The sequence below is a fragment of the Mizuhopecten yessoensis genome, unplaced genomic scaffold (assembly GCF_002113885.1).
Source record: "Mizuhopecten yessoensis strain PY_sf001 unplaced genomic scaffold, ASM211388v2 scaffold7841, whole genome shotgun sequence".
Lineage (NCBI taxonomy): Eukaryota > Metazoa > Mollusca > Bivalvia > Pectinida > Pectinidae > Mizuhopecten > Mizuhopecten yessoensis.
Genome location: NW_018407249.1, coordinates 177,130 through 200,260, shown reverse-complemented (window position 1 = coordinate 200,260; position 23,131 = coordinate 177,130). Strand labels below are relative to the sequence as shown.

The window sequence follows — 23,131 nt, the reverse complement described above, 5'->3', positions numbered from 1 at the left end:
GGAAATATTTGAATTTAACACAGAGATATGGAAGAAAATCTATACCATTCCCTTCAAAATTAGTAAAAACACAAAACTACAGTGGCTTCAATTTAGAATCAATCAACAGATTTTAACTACTAATTCATATCTTTATAAAATAGGTCTTGTTAATAGTCCATATTGTTTTCATTGTAAAACTGACACAGAAACTATAGTTCATGCATTATGGGAATGTAAAGAAGTACAAGTGTTTTTAACAGATTTTGAATCATCGCTAGATGTGTTATTAATTCCATTTGCTTTTAATAAAGAATCTTTTATCTTTGGTTTCTATGATAGAAAAAACAATGCTGATAATTTAATACTTCTTATCATTAAACTATATATCTATAAGGCTAGATGTCTGCAAACTGGTCTATCAGTTTTAGCTTTGAAAAACTTAATTAAAGATATTTACAATACTCAAAAATACATTGCTGTAGGTAATGGTGAAAATTATCTCACTAATATTAAAAGGGAATGGAAAAAACGGGAAAGATTACTGCAGGCTATATAACTGAAATGTAAATTAATTATAATCATATAGTACCAATGTAATTCCTGTTAAAAGTAGCGTATGTACAAAAATTTACACAATATCGAACAATAAGCCCTTGTCAAATCCTTCGACACCTCTCCAACCTTCCTTTTCTTTCTTGTCCCTCTCTCTCTTTATTACTCTTTTCTTTCCTATATCTTCTTCTAAAACAGTACAATGGTACATAACACCTAATATCCTGGTTTCAGCATGTGAAAATAGTCAAACTGTTTGTTTTTTCTGTTTTTTTGTATTTGTTTGCTTCTCAACTACAATGCATACAATATTATTCTATGTATCTTGTTTCAAACTTATAAAGAAAATAATTGTTTTTCTGCATTGGTACCCAAAGCGATGTAGTAATATAAGAATGTTAAAAAAATGTCAAGACAAACAAAAAACTTGTCTGAAAATTAAGAATGTGAGACTGAAATATGATGTGTTATGTTTAATGTACTGTTGAAAAAATTAAAAAAAAAAACACCCAATCAAGTCTTATACTAGAATCATTGTCATTGAAATATAACAGCTCCCAACCCAAACTTACGTTTATATTAACAGGAACAGAAAAGAAAAAAAAATGAATCATTCATGTGTATAGTTTTGTAAGTTAAGGGTGATTGGCCCGAGGGTTAATTGTAGCCCGAGAGTTCATGATAGCCCGAAGGTTCATGGAAGCAAAAAGGTTTACCTGGTAGTGTAAATTGTATTTACTATAACCCTGAGGATCCCTTCCCTACATCATTACCTAATGTGTAGTTGTTTTTTACTATACTGGTAAGTAAAACTGTTTGTTGAAAACTCAATATATATGAAGGCAATTTGTTTTTAATGACGTGTGGATTTGTTTGTTCCATCACTGAATAATTGAAGTTGCGTACATTCTTGGTGTGAACATTTGTTTAGTGTTTATTTTGAGATGTCAGACTTATATAGACTTATGTAGATATGGGGGTTATTGAAATTCTACACCCTCAGATAGGATTTCCATTTCCCCATACCTACATAATGATTTACGCCTTTTCTCACGCTTGATACCCAGAATGGAAAGAAACATTGGGAATGCTTTTACATTCTGAATTTTCTAAATTATCTACAAATCAACAAAAACATTATTTTGGGAAGCAGAACAAGAGGCCCAATGGGCCTGCATCGCTCACCTGGTATTAATCTCACACTTGTAATCTTAAAAGTGGACTAAAATTCAGCTACAGGCAAAATATCAGTGTTTCATTCATTAGAACCTATTAAAAGATTTAAACATATGACACCTGTGACCTTGAATGTCGAACAAGGACATTATAATATTAGGTTGAACAGAGTTTATAGTCTTCCAACCCAGCATGCTTCTGGAAAAATATCATTACCCTGGACCTTTTGGTTATACAGAACAAATCATTTAAAGATTTAAACATATATTGACCACTGTGACCTTGAATATGGGTGAAGGTCATTCACTTGGTAGTCCTTCATCCCAGCATGTTAATGGCCAAATATCATCACCCTTGGCCTTTTGCTTATTAAGAAGNAAGATGAAGGTCATTCATTTGAACAAACTTTGTAGCCCTTCATCCGAGCATGCTACTAGCCAACTATCATCACCCTAGGCCTCTTGGTTATTCAGAAGAAGTTGTTTAAAGTTTTTAAACATATTTGACCGCTGTGACCTTAAAATATATATGTCAAGGTCATTCATTTGAACAAACTTGGTAGTCCTTCATCCCAGCATGTTACTGGCATTATCCTAGGTCTCTTGGTTATTCAGAAGAAGTTGTTTAAAGGTTAAAAACATATTTGACCCCTGTGACCTTGAAAAAAGATGAAGGTCATTCATTTGAACAAACTTTGTAGCCCTTCATCCGAGCATGCTACTAGCCAACTATCATCACCCTAGGCCTCTTGGTTATTCAGAAGAAGTTGTTTAAAGTTTTTAAACATATTTGACCGCTGTGACCTTAAAATATATATGTCAAGGTCATTCATTTGAACAAACTTGGTAGTCCTTCATCCCAGCATGTTACTGGCATAATCCTAGGTCTCTTGGTTATTCAGAAGAAGTTGTTTAAAGGTTAAAAACATATTTGACCCCTGTGACCTTGAAAAAAGATGAAGGTCATTCATTTGAACAAACTTTGTAGCCCTTCATCCGAGCATGCTACTAGCCAACTATCATCACCCTAGGCCTCTTGGTTATTCAGAAGAAGTTGTTTAAAGTTTTTAAACATATTTGACCCCGGTGACCTTGAATATAAGTCAAGGTCATTTATTTGAACAAACTTGGTAGCCCTTCATCTGAGCATGCTACTAGCCAACTATTTTTAAACATATTTGACCCCGGTGACCTTGAATATAGGTCAAGGTCATTTATTTGAACAAACTTCGTAGCCCTTCATCCCAGCATGTTACTGGCCAAATATCATCGCCCTAGGTCTCTCGGTTATTCAGAAGAAGTTGTTTAAAGGTTTTAAACATATTTGACCCCTGTGACCTTGAATATATATAAGGCAAGGTCATTTATTTGAACAAACTTGGTAGCCGTTCATCTGAGCATGCTACTAGCCAACTATCATCACCCTAGGCCTCTTGGTTATTCAGAAGAAGTTGTTTAAAGTAAAAAGTTGACGCCGGCCGGACGCCGGCCGGACGCCGGACCCGGCACCATGCCATAAGCTCACTTGGCCCTTCGGGCCAGGTGAGCTAAAAATGCAAAGTAAACCAGGTATTTAAAGATTATAGCCGTCTGTGAAAACCTCACGCCAAGCTTGTTCAGTAATTATTTATTCCTGTGGAACAATGTCAAGTTACAGACTATAGTTTCAGGTAAAATATTCTGACACTTACCAAAAATGACAACATGCATCACTCTTAAGAACATCAGCTGACACCAAACGATACTAAAAGTTTGACTCAAACCATTTGTTTTGACATACTTCTTTTAAGCCAGGAACGAGAAAAAAGTGTTTCCTGAATAAGTAGTCACAGATGAATGTATAAGACAGGAAACGTACTGTATTCTACCTGAGTGTTAGAACATAAATGTTTTGCCGTACTTAACTGTTCTCTGTAATATTTGCTGTAGGTTTTACAGAGTTCCTGTGTTCCAGTGAATGGTGTGACATCTTCAACCCTGACGAGAAATCTGTGTGTGAAGAGTTAATGAACCATCCGATCAACAACTATTATATAGCAAGTTCTCACAACACGTAAGTTACATAACAAGTTCTTACATCACATAAGTAACATAGTGAGTTCTCACAACTCATAAGTAACACAGCCAGTTCTCACAATATTTAGTAAGTAACACAGCCAGTTCTCACAACATTTAGTAAGTAACACAGCCAGTTCTCACAACATTTAGTAAGTAACACAGCCAGTTCTCACAACATTTAGTAAGTAACACAGCCAGTTCTCACAACATTTAGTAAGTAACACAGCCAGTTCTCACAACATTTAGTAAGTAACACAGCCAGTTCTCACAACATTTAGTAAGTAACACAGCCAGTTCTCACAACATTTAGTAAGTAACACAGCCAATTCTCACAACACAAAAGATAATTGCAAGTTCTCACAAGTAACACAGACAGTTCTCACAACATTTAGTAAGTAACACAGCCAGTTCTTACAACAGGTAAATAACACAGCCAGTTCTCACAACATAAAAGTATTTGATCTATTTCTTCAAAACCTAGGTTAGGAAATGAGCTCTGACACTTGTTTACATGTATACCTGTAGGTATCTGACTGGCGACCAGGTGAAGGGTCCAGCCAGTGTTGACCAGTACAAACAGGTGTTGTTGGCCGGCTGTCGCTGTGTGGAATGTAAGTCACAACTACCTATATCTATATTACTGTAGGCCTCTCACAGCTACTTATATCTGTATTACTGTAAGTCTCTCACAACTACCTATATCTATATAACTGTAAGTCTCTCACAACTACCTATATCTATATTACTGTATTCCTCTTACAACTACCTATATCTATATTACTGTATTCCTCTTACAACTTCCTATATCTATATTACTGTAGGCCTCTCACAACTACCTATATCTATATTACTGTAAGCCTCTCACAACTACCTATATCTATATTACTGTATTCCTCTTACAACTACCTATATCTATATTACTGTATTCCTCTTACAACTACCTATATCTATATTACTGTAGGCCTCTCACAACTACCTATATCTATATTACTGTAAGCCTCTCACAACTACCTATATCTATATTACTGTATTCCTCTTACAACTACCTATATCTATATTACTGTATTCCTCTTACAACTACCTATATCTATATTACTGTAGGCCTCTCACAACTACCTATATCTATATTACTGTAAGCCTCTCACAACTACCTATATCTATATTACTGTATTCCTCTTACAACTACCTATATCTATATTACTGTATTCCTCTTACAACTACCTATATCTATATTACTGTATTCCTCTTACAACTTCCTATATCTATATTACTGTAGGCCTCTCACAACTACCTATATCTATATTACTGTAAGCCTCTCACAACTACCTATATCTATATTACTGTATTCCTCTTACAACTACCTATATCTATATTACTGTATTCCTCTTACAACTACCTATATCTATATTACTGTAAGTCTCTCACAACTACCTATATCTATATAACTGTAAGTCTCTCACAACTACTTATATCTATATAACGGTAAGTCTCTCACAACTACCTATATCTATATTACTGTAAGCCTCTCACAACTACCTATATCTATATTACTGTGGGCCTCTCACAACTACCTATACCTCTATTACTGTAAGTTTCTCACAACTACCTATATCTATATTACTGTATTCCTCTTACAACTACCTATATCTATATATTACTGTAAGTCTCTCACAGCTACCTATATCTATATTACTGTAAGCCTCTCACAACTACCTATATCTATATTACTGTAATGAGGAACATGAACACACAGTAAGGGCACAATAACTTTTTGTTATTTCTATATTGTTTTTATTATTCCTTTATTGTTTTTGTTATTTTTTATTGTTTTTGTTATTTTATATTGTTTTTAGCTCACCTGGTCCGAAGGTCCAAATTTTGTCAAAAGCATCCTTGGGGGAAGGGGAACAAATGTTGTATAAAAGGTGGGTCTGGCCTCCCTGGGGGCTGAGGGGCGGGGCCCAATAGGGGAAATATAGCAAATTCTTTAAAATCCTTTTTCTTCTGTAGGAATGAAAGGATTTGTTCCATATTTGGTCTGAAGCATTCTTGGGTGAAGGGGAACCAATTTGTATAAACCGTAGGTCTGGCCCCCCTGGGGGCTGAGGGGCGGGGCCAAACAGGGGAAACATAGCAAATTATTCTTTAAAATCCTTCTACTTCCGTAGGAATAAAAGGAGTTGGTCCATATTTAGTGTGGAGCATCCTTGGGTAAAGGGGAACCAATTTTGTATAAATGGTGGGTGTGGAGCTGAGGGGCGGGGCCCAATAGCAGAAATGTAGCAAATTCTTTAAAATCCTTCTTCTGTAGGAATGAAAGGATTTGTTCCATATTTGGTCTGAAGCAACCTTGGGTGAAGGGGAACCAATTTTGTATAAACCGTGGGTGTGGCCCACCAGGGTCCTGAGGGGCGGGGCCCAATAGGGGAAACATAGCAAATTATTCTTTAAAATCCTTCTTCTGTAGGAATGAAAGGATTTGGTCCATATTTGGTGTGGAGCATCCATATGTAAAGGGGATCCAATTTTGTATAAATGGTGGGTCTGGCCCCCCTGGGGGCTGAGGGGCGGGGCCCAATAGGGGAAATATAGCAAATTCTTTAAAATCCTACTTCTTCTGTAGGAATAAAAGGATTTGTTCTGAAGCATTCTTGGGTGAAGTGTAACCAATTTTGTATAAACCGCCTCTCTGGCCCCCCAGGGGCCTGAGAGGCGGGGCCCAATAGGAGAAACATAGCAAATTATTCTTTAAAATTCTTTTTCTTCTGAAGGAATGAAAGGATTTGGTCCATATTTGGTGTGGAGCATCCATGGGTAAAGGGAAACCAATTTTGTATAAACGGTGGGTCTGGCCCCCCTGGGGGCTGAGGGGCGAGGCCCAATAGGGGAAGTATAGCAAATTCTTTAAATACTTCTTCTTCTGTAGGAATAAAAGGATTTGTTCTGAAGCATCCTTGGGTGAAGGGGAACCAATTTTGTATAAACCATGGGTCTGGCCCCCCAGGGGCCTTAGAGGCGGGCCCAATAGGGGAAACATAGCAAATTATTCTTTAAAATTCTTCGTCAGTAGGAATGAAAGGATTTGGTCCATATTTGGTGTGGAGCATCCTTGGGTAAAGGAGAACCAATTTTGTATAAACGGTTGGTGTGGTCTCCCAAGGGGCAGAAGGGCTGGGCCCAATAGGAGAAATAGAGGTAAAACCTTTAAAATCCTTCTTCGACCATCAGGATTATGGGATTTTATCCTTATTTAGTCTGGAGCATCCTTGGGTCAAGTGGACTCAATTTTGTATAATTGGTGGGTATGACCCCCCTAGGGGTGGGGCTCTGTTTGAAGTTTGTTCTCACTATATCTCAAAAACTGTATGGATATTTCTGAAATTTCATATGTACTTACAGCACCTACTTCATACCAATTATTTTCAACATATTCAGGTGAGTGAAACAGGCCCTCTGGGCCTTTTGTTTATTGTCCGTCGTCCGTCCGTCGTCTGTCTGGCATCTGTCCGGCATCCGTCCGGCGTCCGTCCGGCGTCAACTTTTTACTTTAAACAACTTCTTCTCAGTAACCAAAAGGCCTAGGGTGATGATATGTGGCCAAAAGCATGCTTGGATGAAGGGCTACCAAGTTTGTTCAAATAAATGACCTTCATCAATTTTCAAGGTCACAGGGGTCAACTGTGTTAAAATCTTTAAACAACTTCTTCTGAATAACTAAGAGGCCTAGGATGATGATATTTGACCAGTAACATGCTTGGATGAAGGGCTTCCAAGTTTGTTCAAACAAATGACCTTGCCTTATATTCAAGGTCACAGGGGTCAAATATGTTAAAATCTTCTTTTAAACAACTTCTTCTGAATAACTAAGAGGCCTAGGATGATGATATTTGACCAGTAACATGCTTGGATGAAGGGCTTCCAAGTTTGTTCAAACAAATGACCTTGCCTTATATTCAAGGTCACAGGGGTCAAATATGTTAAAATCTTCTTTTAAACAACTTCTTCTGAATAACTAAGAGGCCTAGGATGATGATATTTGACCAGTAACATGCTTGGATGAAGGGCTTCCAAGTTTGTTCAAACAAATGACCTTGCCTTATATTCAAGGTCACAGGGGTCAAATATGTTTAAAACCATTAAACAAGTTTTCTGAATAACCGAGAGGCCTAGGGTGATGATATTTGGGCAGTAATATGCTGGGATGAAGGGCTACCAAGTTTGTTCAAACAAATGACCTTGACTTATATTCAAGGTCACAGAGGGCAAATATATTTTAAACATTTAAACAACTTCTTCTGAATAACCAATAGGCCTAGGGTGATAATATTTGGCTAGTAGCATGCTGGGATAAAGGACTATAAAGTTTGTTCAAATGAATGATCTTCATCTGTTTTCAAGGTCACAGGGTCAAATATGTTCTAAACCTTTAAACAACTTCTTCTGAATAACCAATAGGCCTAGGATAATGCCAGTAACATGCTGGGATGAAGGACTACCAAGTTTGTTCAAATGAATGACCTTGACATATATATTTTAAGGTCACAGCGGTCAAATATGTTTAAAACCATTGAATGACTTCTTCCTAATAAGCAAAAGGCCAAGGGTGATGATATTTGGCCATTAACATGCTGGGATGAAGGACTACCAAGTGAATGACCGTCACCCATATTCAAGGCCACAGTGGTCAATATATGTTTAAATCTTTAAATGATTTGTTCTGTATAACCAAAAGGTCCAGGATAATGATATTTTTCCAGAAGCATGCTGGGTTGGAAGACTATAAACTCTGTTCAACCTAATATTATAATGTCCTTGTTCGACATTCAAGGTCACAGGTGTCATATGTTTAAATCTTTTAATAGGTTCTAATGAATGAAACACTGATATTTTGCCTGTAGCTGAATTTAAGTCCACTTTTAAGATTACAAGTGTGAGATTAATACCAGGTGAGTGATGCAGGCCCATTGGGCCTCTTGTATTATTTCTATATTGTTTTTGTTATTTCTGTATTGTAAGCTCACCTGCCCGAAGGGCAAGTGAGCTTATGCCGTACCGCAGCGTCCGGCGTCAACTTTTCCCTTTAAAAGCCTTCATCTCCTGAACGACTGATTGGATTTTAATTAAATTTGATACGAAGCGTCCTTGGGACCAGGGGTTCAATATATTTATAAAATAAGGGTGTGGCCCCCTAGGGGGCTGAGTTAGGGGCCAAAAAGGGGAAAATTTAGAAAAGATTAAAAAATCTTCTTCTCCATTTCCAGAAATGCTAAAACCAAATACTACTCATAGTTGTAAAGGCCTTTGGATGGTTTATAAAAATGTTGATTTTCATGTCTCCTACCCTGCCCGGAGGGGGTGAAGTTTAGTATAGTTTATATAGGAAATAAACATAATAGGCCATATCTTCCACTGTTTTAAACAGATGTTGTTCATATTTGACAAAAATACTTGTTAGGGGGAGGGGGTTTGCAGGTAAAATTTGTATGAGCCTGACCCCCTAGGGGGCTGAGTTAGGGGCCAAGGGGGGGGATATAGGGAAATTTCAAAAATCTTCTTCTCCAGTTTTAGAAATGCTAGAATCAAATACTACTCATAGTTGTAAAGGCCTTTGGGTGGTTATAAAAAATGTGATTTTCATGTCTTCTAGCCCCCCCCCCATTTGTTCCTGGGGAGGGGGTGAAGTTTAGTATAGTTTATATAGGAAATAAATATAAAAGGCCATATCTACCGTTGTTTTGAACGGAAGTTGTTCATATTTGGCAGAAATACTTGTTAGGGGGAGGGGGTCTGCAGGTAAAAAAATATGAGCCTGACCCCCTATGGGACTGAGTTAGGGGCCGAAAAGGGGAGGAATTTAGGGAAATTTCAAAAATCTTCTTTTCTAGTTACAAAAATGCCAGGATCAAATACTACCCATAGCTGTAAAAGCGTTTGGGTGGTTTATAAAATTTGTGATTTTCATGTCTACCAGGCCCCCCGTTTGCCCATGGTGAGGGGTGAAATTTAGTATAGTTTATATAGGAAATATACATAATAGGCCATATCTTCCAATGTTTTGAACAGAGTTTGCTCATATTTGACAGAAATACTTGTTAGGGGAGGAAGGTCTGCTGGTATAGTTTTTGTGACCCTGACCCTCCAGGGGGCTGAGTAGCGGGGCCTTAAGTGGGCAATTTGGCTATATTGCTACAAACAACTTCTTCTGTAGAACTCTGCACTGGATATCAATCATATTTGATCAAAAGTATTCATGGGAGGCAGATATTCAAAATTGTACAAATGGTGTGGCTGACCCCCCAGGGGGCTGAGGGGCGGGCCAAAAAGGGTTATTTGGCTAGACTGCTTTAAGCAACTTCTTCTCTGGAACTAAGAGATGGATATCAACCATATTTGACTTGAAGCATCCCTAGGTGGTGGAGATTCAAAATTGTACAAATGGTGGGGCTGACCCCCCAGGGGGCTGAGGGGCTGGGCCAAAAGGGAGCAATTTGGCTATATTGCTATAAACGACTTCTTCTGTAGAACTATGCCATGGATATCGATCATATTTGGTCGGAAGCATTCATTGGAGGCAGGGATTCAAAATTGTACAAATGGTGGGGCTAACCCCCCGGCTAAGGGGTGGGGCCCAAAACAGTTTATTACTTGGAAATGGTTGAGATCACCACCGTATAACCATATATACATTGGCTGAGTATAAAGAGAAGAATGCACATTTACTTCCAGGATGGCCCTAGGGTCTGGCCCCTCCCTTGGAGACATAGTCCCTGGGTAATAACTTTGAAATGGTTGAGATCCCCACCCAAAAACTATATACACAATTGTTGAGCATAAAGAGACGAATGTAGTCATGATATTAGAATTGATCCTGGGGTCTGGCCACAACCCTAAGGACCTGGTTTCTGAGTCACTGCTTGGAAGCAATTGAAATCCCCACCCCATAACCATACATTAAATTGCTGGGCATGAAAAATCTAATACAGATATGCTACAAGGATTGGCCTTGGGGTCTGGCATATTCCCTTGGATCTCATTTAGAGAATATTTTGCCATATATCCAGGTGAGCGATACAGGCCCTCTGGGCCTCTTGTTTTTGTTATTGCTGTATTGTTTTTGTTAATTCTATATTGTTTTTGTTAATTCTATATTGTTTTTGTTATTTGTTTATGTGCAGTGGACTGCTATGACGGATATGATGATGGCCCCATCATTAAACATGGCTCCTTAAGTTTAACTTCAGCCATTTTGTTTCAAGATGTTATCAAGTGCATTAGTGAATGGGCGTTTTACACGTCAGAGTAAGTAATTAATTCTCACAGATTAATTAGAGGAAAAAGTTTTGTTTCCTATGTCAAAATTTATTAAATAAGGATAAGTATGTGTAGATTTTCACACATATATTCTGGGGTGTAATATGGTATACCCTGAGCTGTTAATATGTTAAACTTTCCTTGTCATTGCGTGAATGGGAATCAAACTTGTTTGTCACATGACTCTAAGTAATTGCTAATGATAGGTTTTGATTTGATAAAAAATGAAGATGGACACCTTTGATTTGATTGGTCGATGAAACATGTCATTATCACTTGACCAGGTATCCTGTTGTGCTGTCGTTAGAGAACCACTGTAGCCCTAAGTACCAGAAACAGATGGCTGAAATACTACTGCAAGTTCTGGGTGAAAAGCTCTATCATGAGGAGCCAGACAATCAGAGAAGGGTATTGCCCTCACCAAATGAGCTCAAGAAGAAAGTCCTTATCAAGGTGAGTCATTCTATAGCCTGTCATTGTCTCCCACACATGATTTTTCTCTCCTGCCTCATTGATTGTCTTCACTGTCCTCCTCTTTACAGTTAATTTGCACTCCTACCTATCTGATTGCCTCCACTTCCTGTATCCCCTTCTTCAAGGATTATCACCCTTACCTGTAGGTTTGTCTCCATTACCTGTAGGTTTATCACCCTTACCTGTAGGTTTGTCTCCCTTACCTGAAGGTTTTTCATCCTTTCCTGTAGGTTTATCACCCTTACCTGTAGGATTATCCCCCTTACCTGTAGGTTTATCACCCTTACCTGTATATTTGTCTCCCTTACCTGTAGGTTTTCACCCTCACCTGTAGGTTTTCACCCATACCTGTAGGTTTGTCTCCCTTACCTGTAGGTTTGTCACGCTTACCTGTAGGTTTGTATCCCTTACCGGTAGGTTTGTCTTCCTTACCTGTAGGTTTATCACCCTTACCTGTAGTATTATCACCCTTACCTGTAGGTTTATCACCCTTACCTGTAGTATTATCACCCTTACCTGTAGGTTTATCACCCTTACCTGTAGTATTATCACCCTTACCTGTAGGTTTATCACCCTTACCTGTATATTTGTCTCCCTTACCTGTAGGTTTTCACCCTCACCTGTAGGTTTTCACCCTTACCTGTAGGTTTGTCTCCCTTGCCTTTTAGGTTTGTCTCCCTTACCTGTAGGTTTATCCCCCTTACCTGTAGGTTTTTCTCCTTACCTGTAGGTTTGTCTCTCTTACCTGTAGGTTTATCTCCCTTACCTGTAGGTTTGTCTCCCTTACCTGAAGGTTTTTCATCCTTTCCTGTAGGTTTATCACCCTTACCTGTAGGATTATCTCCCTTACCTGTAGGTTTGTCACCCTTACCTGTAGGTTTGTCTCCCTTACCTGTAGGTTTATCTCCCTTACCTGTAGGTTTGTCTCCCTTACCTGTAGGTTTGTCACGCTTACCTGTAGGTTTGGATCCCTTACCGGTAGGTTTGTCTCCCTTACCTGTAGATTTATCACCCTTACCTGTAGGTTTTTCTCCTTACCTGTAGGTTTGTCTCTCTTACCTGTAGGTTTATCTCCCTTACCTGTAGGCTTATCACCCTTACCTGTAGGTTTATCACCCTTACCTGTAGTATTATCACCCTTACCTGTAGGTTTATCACCCTTACCTGTATATTTGTCTCCCTTACCTGTAGGTTTTCACCCTCACCTGTAGGTTTTCACCCTTACCTGTAGGTTTGTCTCCCTTGCCTTTTAGGTTTGTCTCCCTTACCTGTAGGTTTATCCCCCTTACCTGTAGGTTTGTCTCCTTTACCTGTAGGTTTGTCTCCCTTTATCTGTAGGTTTGTCTACCTTACCTGTATGTTTGTCTCCTTTATCTGCAGGTTTGTCTACCTTACCTGTAGGTTTGTCACGCTTACCTGTAGGTTTGGATCCCTTACCGGTAGGTTTGTCTCCCTTACCTGTAGGGTTATCACCCTTACCTGTAGGTTTTTCTCCTTACCTGTAGGTTTGTCTCTCTTACCTGTAGGTTTATCACCCTTACCTGTAGGTTTGTCTCCCTTACCTGTAGGTTTGTCTCCCTTACCTGTAGGTTTGTCACGCTTACCTGTAGGTTTGTATCCCTTACCGGTAGGTTTGTCTCCCTTACCTGTAGGTTTATCACCCTTACCTGTAGGTTTTTCTCCTTACCTGTAGGTTTGTCTCTCTTACCTGTAGGTTTATCACCCTTCCCTGTAGGTTTGTCTCCTTTACCTGGAGGTTTGTCTCCCTTACATGTAGGTTTGTCTCCCTTATCTGTAGGTTTTTTCTCCCTTTCCTGTAGGTTTTTGTCCCTTACCTGTAGGTTTCTCTCCCTTACCTGTGGGTTTGTCTCCCTTACCTGCAGGGTTATCACCCTGACCTGTAGGTTTGTCTCGCTTACCTGTAGGTTTGGCTCCCTTACCTGTAGGTCTGTCTCTCTTACCTGTAGGGTTATCACCCTCACCTGTAGGTTTTCACCCATGCCTGTAGGTTTGTCTCCTTTATCTGCAGGTTTGTCTCCCTTACATGTAGGTTTGTCTCTCTTAACTGTCGGGTTATCACCCTTACCTGTTGGTTTATCTCCCTTGCCTGTAGGTTTTCACCCATACCTGTAGGTTTGTCTTCCTTACCTGTAGGTTTGCCTCTCTTACCTGTAGGTTTTTATCCCTTACCTGTAGGTTTCTCTCCCTTACCTGTGGGTTTGTCTCCCTTACCTTTTAGCTGTAGGTTTGTCTCCCGTACCTGTTGGTTTGTCACGCTTACCTGTAGGTTTATTTCCCTTACCTGTAGGTTTATCAACCTTACCTGTAGGAGTGACTCCCTTACCTGTAGGTCTGTCTCTCTTACCTGTAGGGTTATCACCCTTACCTGTATATTTGTCTCCCTTCCCTGTAGGCTTATCACCCTTACCTGTTGGTTTATCTCCCTTGCCTGTAGGTTTATCACCCTGACCTGTAGGTTTGTCTCCTTTACCTGGAGGTTTGTCTCCCTTACTTACCTGTAGGTTTATCGCCCTTACCTGTAGGTTTCTCTCCCTTACCTGTGGGTTTGTCTCCTTTACCTGGAGGTTTGTCTCCCTTACTTACCTGTAGGTTTATTTCCCTTACCTGTAGGTTTGGATCCCTTACCGGTAGGTTTATCACCCTTCCCTGTAGGTTTATCTCCTTACCTGTAGGTTTATCTCCTTACCTGTAGGTTTATTACCCTTACCTGTAGGTTTCTCTCCCTTACCTGTGGGTTTGTCTCCTTTACCTGTAGGTTTGTCGCCCTTTCCTGTAGGATTAATTCTGCCTCTTGAATAATTATCTCCCTTGAATCTCTCTTACCTGTAGGGTTATCACCCTTACCTGTGGGTTTGTCTCCCTTACCTCTAGGTTTGTCTCCTTTATCTGCAGCTTTGTCTCCCTTACCTGCAGGGTTATCACCCTGACCTGTAGGTTTGTCTCTCTTAACTGTCGGGTTATCACCCTTACCTGTTGGTTTATCTCCCTTGCCTGTAGGTTTTCACCCTTACCTGTAGGATTAATTCTGCCTCTTGAATAATTATCTCTCCCTTACCTGTAGGCTTATCACCCTTTCCTGTAGGTTTGTCTCACTTACCTGTAGGTTTGTTTCCCTTACCGGTAGGTTTGTATCCCTTACCGGTAGGGTTGTCTCCCTTACCTGTATGTTTGTCTCCTTTCTCTGCAGGTTTGTGTCCCTTACCTGTAGGTTTTCACCCTTACCTGTAGGATTAATTCCGCCTCTTGAATAATTATCTCCCTTGAATCTCTCTTACCTGTAGGTTTATCACACTTACCTGTAGGTTTATTACCCTTACCTGTAGGGTTATCACCCTCACCTGTAGGTTTTCACCCTTACCTGTAGGGTTTTCACCCTTACCTGTAGGTTTATCTCCTTACCTGTAGGTTTATCGCCCTTACCTGTAGGTTTCTCTCCCTTACCTGTGGGTTTGTCTCCCTTACCCGTAGGTTTGTCTCCCTTATCTGTAGGTTTTTTCTCCCTTACCTGGAGGTTTGTCTCCCTTACCTGTAGGTTTATCACCCTTACCTGTAGGATTGTCTCCCTTACTTGTAGGTTTATCACCCTTACCTTTAGGTGTATCACCCTTACCTGTAGGTTTGTCTCCCTTACCTTTTAGGTTTGTCTCCCTTACCTGTAGGTTTATCACCCTTACCTGTAGGTTTGTCTCCCTTACCTGTAGATTTTTCACCTTTACCTGTAGGTTTATCACCCTCACCTGTAGGTTTGTTTCCCTTACCGGTAGGTTTATCACCCTTACCTGTAGGTTTGTCTCCCTTACCTGTAGGATTAATTCCGCCTCTTGAATAATTATCTCCCTTGAATGAATGTTGCCCCTGTCTGAATAATTGTCTCCACTGCCTGAATCATAGTGTTACATTGTAGAGGGATAGCCTACCCTTCCTTACTGATTGTCGTGACAGTCAGCCCTATCTTAGTCTCTTGTGTCTCAATGATTGTCTCCATTTTCAAGGATTGTCTCCTCGTCATTTACCTCTGTCCCTTCATCCTGTCCACACAATACATCAACTTAAGGGTGGCTTCTCTATAGTAGTAAATCTTTAGTTGATGATGGTTTGTAAATTAAATGTTTCATGTCTGTAGAATAAAAAGCTGGCCATGACTGCAAACAAGGATGTGGATGTGGTGTCTGATGAGGAGGAAGAAGAAACAGAGGGAGAAGAGAAGAAAAAGAAAAAGGTTTGTATCCTAGCTATTCATTCTGTAATAATATAGGCTGCATTATCAAAGAAATGTCAGCTTTTTAAGAGAAACTCATGTTGATCTGCCTTGTTATATTAAGAAAATAACACTGAAAGTTGACATAGCAGAGAACCTTTGTCAGGTAACATAACACTCAATCCTCTCTTGTTACTCACAATATTGATATATTATCAAAAATGGTGTGATTGTTACAGGACGAAGGCAGTCACACTCTCAAGTTAGCAAAGGAGTTGTCAGATCTTGTCATCTTCTTTGCATCCCGAGGTTTTAAAGACTTTGAATTGTCCATGCATCAGCGTAAGTATCTCAAGTTTCAGCGTAAGTATCTCAAGTTTTAGTGTAAGTATCTCAAGTTTCAGCGTAAGTATCTCAAGTTTCAGTGTAAGTATCTCAAGTTTCAGTGTAAGTATCTCAAGTTTCAGCATAAGTAGCTCAAGTTTCAGCATAAGTAGCTCAAGTTTCAGCATAAGTTTCTCAAGTTTCAGCATAAGTATCTCAAGTTTCAGCATAAGTATCTCAAGTTTCAGTGTAAGTATCTCAAGTTTCAGTGTAAGTAACTCAAGTTTCAGCATAAGTTTCTCAAGTTTCAGCGTAAGTTTCTCAAGTTTCAGCATAAGTATCTCAAGTTTCAGCGTAAGTATCTCAAGTTTCAGTGTAAGTATCTCAAGTTTCAGCGTAAGTAACTCAAATTTCAGCATAAGTTTCTCAAGTTTCAGCGTAAGTATCTCAAGTTTTAGCATAAGTATCTCAAGTTTCAGTGTAAGCATCTCAAGTTTCAGGGTAAGTATCTCAAGTTTCAGTGAAAGTATCTCAAGTTTCAGGGTAAGTATCTCAAGTTTCAGCGTAAGTAACTCAAGTTTCAGCATAAGTTTCTCAAGTTTCAGCGTATGTATCTCAAGCTTCAGCATAAGTATCTCAAGTTTCAGGGTAAGTATCTCAAGTTTCAGCGTAAGTATCTCAAGTTTCAGCATAAGTATCTCAAGTTTCAGTGTAAGTATCTCAAGTTTCAGGGTAAGTATCTCAAGTTTCAGTGTAAGTTTCTCAAGTTTCAGTGTAAGTATCTCAAGTTTTAGCATAAGTATCTCAAGTTTCAGTGTAAGTATCTCAAGTTTCAGCGCCCATTGCATGCTTTCCCTGTATAAGTAGCACTTTGATATACAAATAGAAATCATCGGAATCTTATTGACAAAGTAAGATAAAAATATTCTTGACATATATATGGTAAACAGAAATAAAATGAATCTTAATATTTTTGTAGGTTAAGTCTAAAGATAATTCTTGTGAACCGTAGAATGTCTAGCTCTAAATGTATGGTCAGTTTTATCGATAAAGTTTACATGATAGATACTACTGGACTTTATTGTGAGATTAAGTTGACAATGCTCGCTCTAGCAGGTCCTAAGTAACATGTAGCACTTATATATAATTATGTAAAAATTCAAGTAGATCACATTATTTACTAAAAAGAATGTAATTTCATCGAAACTAAAAATGTAGATATCAGTTGTGAGCATAATCAACCTTAAAACAGCTCAGACTGTACAGGGCACACAATAATACAAGTATAATTTCCTCTCCACAGAAAAGTACTATGAAATGTGTTCGTTTGGGGAGAGTAAAGCCACGATGTTGTGTCGCAACAGACCCGAGGAATTCATCAACTACAACAAAAGATTCATCTCCAGAATTTACCCGAAGGCTAACAGATTTAACTCGTCTAATTTTTCACCCTGCGAGTTTTGGAACTGTGGTTGTCAAATGGGTAAGATTGTTGTCTGTTAAGACTGTTTAACTCTAGCTAGAGTTGATGGGTAAGTTTGATGTCTGCTAAGACTGTTTAACTCTAGCTAGATTTGATGGGTAAGATTGATATCTGTTAAGACTGTCTAACTCTAGCTAGATTTGATGGGTAAGATTGATATCTGTTAAGACTGTTTAACTCTAGCTAGAGTTGATGGGTAAGATTGTTGTCTGTTAAGACTGTTTAACTCTAGCTAGAGTTGATGGGTAAGATTGTTGTCTGTTAAGACTGTTTAACTCTAGCTAGAGTTGATGGGTAAGTTTGATGTCTGTTAAGACTGTTTAACTCTAGCTAGAGTTGATGGGTAAGTTTGATGTCTGTTAAGACTGTTTAACTCTAGCTAGAGTTGATGGGTAAGTTTGATGTCTGTTAAGACTGTTTAACTCTAGCTAGAGTTGATGGGTAAGTTTGATGTCTGTTAAGACTGTTTAACTCTAGCTAGAGTTGATGGGTAAGTTTGATGTCTGTTAAGACTGTTTAACTCTAGCTAGAGTTGATGGGTAAGTTTGATGTCTGTTAAGACTGTTTAACTCTAGCTAGAGTTGATGGGTAAGTTTGATGTCTGTTAAGACTGTTTAACTCTAGCTAGAGTTGATGGGTAAGTTTGATGTCTGTTAAGACTGTTTAACTCTAGCTAGAGTTGATGGGTAAGTTTGATGTCTGTTAAGACTGTTTAACTCTAGCTAGAGTTGATGGGTAAGTTTGATGTCTGTTAAGACTGTTTAACTCTAGCTAGAGTTGATGGGTAAGTTTGATGTCTGTTAAGACTGTTTAACTCTAGCTAGAGTTGATGGGTAAGATTGATGTCTGTTAAGACTGTTTAACTCTAGCTAGAGTTGATGGGTAAGTTTGATGTCTGTTAAGACTGTTTAACTCTAGCTAGAGTTGATGGGTAAGTTTGATGTCTGTTAAGACTGTTTAACTCTAGCTAGAGTTGATGGGTAAGTTTGATGTCTGTTAAGACTGTTTAACTCTAGCTAGAGTTGGTGGGTAAGTTTGATGTCTGTTAAGACTGTTTAACTCTAGCTAGAGTTGATGGGTAAGATTGTTGTCTGTTAAGACTGTCTAACTCTAGCTAGAGTTGGTGGGTAAGTTTGATGTCTGTTAAGACTGTTTAACTCTAGCTAGAGTTGATGGGTAAGATTGTTGTCTGTTAAGACTGTCTAACTCTAGCTAGAGTTGATGGGTAAGTTTGATGTCTGTTAAGACTGTCTAACTCTAGCTAGAGTTGATGGGTAAGTTTGATATCTGGAGAAAGAGCTTAACGAGGACACACTTAACTTGTTTTTATTTATTAAACATATTATTTGAGAAGTCAAATTTTTCACCAAAACTCCAGGTATAGAAATACTGTACACTGTATATCGAGACTTGATAATACAACATTGTATAATGTGCTACATGTTTCTCCCGAATAGTTGCCCTGAACTACCAGACACCAGGCCTGCCTACAGAGCTGAACAAGGCATTTTTCATGAAGAATGGTCAGTGTGGCTACGTGCTCCAGCCAACGGTCATCCGTGATCCCTACTCCTTCTTCACACCTAAACCTAGTCTCTCCACCACCATCTCAAATACAGACGATGACCTGAACACTCAGGTGGACCTCCATATGAAGGTAGGTCAGGTACTTGGCGTGACCACCCTTAAGTTGCTAGAGGTCAAAGTTCAATATAACCCAGATATTGGATCATTTAACTATTTGGTATCATTTCATTGAAATTTAGTTTTAAATCCAAAAAAAACACCACATTATGCAGATATCAGTCGTTTTGATAAAGGAAAACAATTAACAATTTGTCAACTGTCATTTTTTCTTAGAATATCGTTTAAAAAAATGTATTTAAACATGTTGATTGACATATCAGTAGAGCAATAAGCATAAGTGTGTGATGTCTATTAGGATATCTAAGTGTATGAGCTATATGTCTGTGAACGAAACTTGATGTAAGACTACATCATATATGCTTTTGACATATCAAGAATATTTGAGTTAACCTCCCTTTATACTTACAGGTGGTGAGTGGGCAGAATTTGTCCCATTGTAAGGTGAGGATGGAAGGAACTAAGATTTATGTCTCTGTCAGAATAATTGGGATACCAGCTGATGAGGCGACATACCAGACTAAACAGACCCAGGGTGAAGGTCAGTATAACCTTGTCCTCCGGTAACTATCTGTGATATTCAGGGTCACGATCATCGTAGTCGGTGTTGTATTTCGCATTTTTTTTACATGGAAGGTTGCAACTTACTTAGATGAACATAGATTTGTATTTTTGTTACAGTATTGTTACAGTATTGTTACAGCACAACATGTGTGTCTAGTCACAGATAGTATATAACATTTATATTGTGTGTGCATTGATGCTTGGCAGCCATCTTGAATTTTGGCAGTTCAAGTATGTATATATACGTAATTGCTCAGATCTTTCCTTTATTTGTGCAGTTTCATCATTTGCAACTATGTTCGAGGAAGAAACCTTCGAACTTCAGATTAAGATGCCAGATTTGGCCCTGGTACGATTTGAAGCAAGGGCAAAGACCCTAATAGGAGAGGACAAACTGATGGGACAGTATACTATACCGTTTACCTGTATCAAAACAGGTAAGGACGCACTGTAGCACAATACCAGTGATGTAGCCTGGCCGTACTGGATGGAGAGGGAGATAGGGGGAGGATCATTCTAGATTTGAGTCCAGGGGATAGTAGCCCTTTGGTCAGGGCCTCAGGGTGAAGTCCTAGCATTAGGGGGCTGTATTTTTTAAGCAAGTAAATAATCTATCATCCTTGTTTTCCATGTATCTTTAAAGGCTTGATCAAACATCTGAAAAATGTGTCAAAAAGCTAGAAACTTATAGTTTACAGAACATTGATATATTAGGGTAAATGTGACCTTATAATATATATTTGACTTAATTACCAAAATGAAGACTAATTAAGTAATACAAATATTTTCCACCCAAATAATTGATGCCCTTATACCTTTTGTATAGGGTTAAGTCAATGACATCTGACAAACTTTATTTTATGGTTGTGTATAATTTATGAATCTATTTTTTGAAGTTTAATCAAATTCAAATCCATTTTGATCTAGTGTACCCTGATTTTATTAAATTCAACAAATTATGATCATTTTTAAAAGCAAACGTTTTTCAGATGTATGTTTGCTTTTAAAAATCATCCAAATTTAATTCTCATATTCTCTTCTTTAAAATAAGGTATGGCTCAAAATAATTTAGTAAGTTGAAAATTTGGACTTTTCACAAGAGCAGATCCTTAAAACAGCTAGGTAGTAAGCAACTTTTTACAGGGAGATAATTTGATTGTCTCCCTTTGTAATTGACTGCCTGCAGGATATCGCCATGTGTGTCTGCTGAGAGAGAATGGCCAGCCCATAGAAAAGTGTACCCTGTTTGTCCACACAACTCTGGCCAACAAAAATAATAACCAGGTAAGTAAGATTAAAAGAAATAGCAACCACCTGTTATACTTGGGAAAGGTTTTATGCTGATGATGAAAAATATAAGAGCATATTTGACTTTTGTACAATATTTATGTTACTTACACATTCTCAAATTTTCAGATTGAAATGTTTTTTCACTTCAGATTTCTGCCAACCACCATAAGTTTGTTTCCGGAAATAAGCCACTGAAAAATTATCCCAGTATGAAGTCTATAGGAGTGAAAACTATAGACGAAACATTTAAGGTAAATATTCTACCACAATCAGAAACAATTTACCAGCAATATAAACACCAAGCAATGTGCAACAATACCATTTTTAGTCTAGCACAATAAACAATACCATTACAAACACCAATCAGTGTTCTACCAATATCAAACAATATACCAAACATATACCACCATATTTATTCCTGAGTCACACTTGACCTAGATTGTATTCCTAAGTTGTACTTGACCTAAATTAGGAAGCACAGTAGTCAAGTGGTAGGACGCGGGGCTCGTGACCGAAGGGTTGCGGGTTCGAGTCACGTCAAGGCACTGTGTTGCATCTTTGAGCAAGATACTTTATTCCGCTTGTTCCAGTCTACTCAGCTGTTAATGAGTATGTGGTTGCGCAGTGCTAGAATTGGTAAATGCTAGCTGTGAGCGCCGAAATGGCAGCACCATCTGTTAGCTCCCCAGTGAGTTGAGAAAGATATTGGCTGTTTGCAAAGGCCCTATAACTACGGATAATAATTTGTGAACCGCTTTGAGATGACCTACAAACTAGGTTGTGATAATGCGGTATATAAGAACCTCAAGTTATAATTATATATATTCCTGAGTTGTACTTAACCTAGATTGTATTCCTGAGTTGTACTTAACCTAGATTGTATTCCTGGGTTGCACTTGACCCAGATTGTATTCCTGAGCTGCACTTGACCTAGATTGTATTCCAGAGTTGTACTTGACCTAGATTGTATTACTGAGTTGTACTTGACCTAGATTGTATTACTGAGTCATACTTGACCTAGATTGTATTCCTGTGTCAAACTTGACCTAAATTGTATTCCTGTGTTTCAACTTTATTTTCTGGAGTTGAGGCCCTTGAAACTTAAATTTCTGTTCCATAACATTTTTGTAATTTGGCACAGTGAAAGTACATTATATGTCCATGTGCATAAGGAAGAAGTTTGTGATTGGGGTATTGTACTTCCTGCAAAAAAAGTTTGAATATCACAATAAGATGAAGTAGGGGGTATATCTTTGCGCGCTCTTTCACAGTTTCTTTAGCTATTCCTGAATCACACTAAACATGGATTGTATATATATATCAACTCCTACTTGACATAGGTTGTATGTCTATTGTTGTGTGTGACAGATATCTATTCAGCCTCTTCGAGATGCTATGGACATGAGAGAAGATGTCCAGAACGACCTTCAGACCTTCAAGGAGAAGTGTGGTTTGTCTCCAATAGCCAACATCAAACAGTGTATCCGTTTCCTAGCAACCAGGGTATCTAACAACAGCCAACATGCATCTATCTACTTCCTGTCCACACAGGAGCGTGAGGTTAGTAGGGCTTGTTACTGTCAACAGTTTGGCCTTTACTTGTGGCAATCATCTGGTTCAGTCTGTTTGAGATTCTGTGTATCAAATTTATGAGAGAAATCTGTGTTTAGATAAAATCCTAAATATTGAAATATATATATTGCATAATTAGGGATTTGTTAGGTACTTTAATTATTTTGGATCCCCCCTCCCCCTTCCCCATTCTCCCAAACTAACACATGAAATCACAACTATGGCAAAGCCACTGACCTATCACATCTGCTCCAACAATGACGCTAATTAAGCTCTGCCTTCACCTGTTACATTAGCCCTGAAAATGGTGCTTATCTCTACGCCCTGACCTGTCACATTATCCCTGACAATGGTGCTTATCTCCGCCCTGACCTGTCACATTATCCCTGACAATGGTCCTTATCTCCGCCCTGACCTGTCACATTATCCCTGACAATGGTGCTTATCTCCGCCCTGACCTGTCACATTATCCCTGACAATGGT

At 38.7% G+C, this 23,131-nt stretch overlaps 1 protein-coding gene across 4 annotated transcripts in view; it reads left to right on the top strand.

Moving 5' to 3' along the window:
• The window catches only part of LOC110454444 (inactive phospholipase C-like protein 1), a 69,925-nt gene that overhangs the window by 35,284 nt on the left and 11,510 nt on the right, over positions 1-23,131 (top strand). For all 4 annotated transcript variants that reach the window (XM_021503943.1, XM_021503941.1, XM_021503945.1 and 1 more), the window contains exons 10-22: positions 3,639-3,762; positions 4,293-4,378; positions 10,943-11,066; positions 11,363-11,531; positions 15,697-15,792; positions 16,011-16,113; positions 17,399-17,578; positions 19,036-19,235; positions 19,634-19,763; positions 20,065-20,223; positions 20,973-21,070; positions 21,226-21,327; positions 22,445-22,636. In XM_021503943.1, coding sequence (XP_021359618.1) covers positions 3,639-3,762; positions 4,293-4,378; positions 10,943-11,066; positions 11,363-11,531; positions 15,697-15,792; positions 16,011-16,113; positions 17,399-17,578; positions 19,036-19,235; positions 19,634-19,763; positions 20,065-20,223; positions 20,973-21,070; positions 21,226-21,327; positions 22,445-22,636 — 1,763 coding nt within the window. The remainder of the gene's footprint in view (positions 1-3,638; positions 3,763-4,292; positions 4,379-10,942; positions 11,067-11,362; positions 11,532-15,696; positions 15,793-16,010; positions 16,114-17,398; positions 17,579-19,035; positions 19,236-19,633; positions 19,764-20,064; positions 20,224-20,972; positions 21,071-21,225; positions 21,328-22,444; positions 22,637-23,131) is intronic.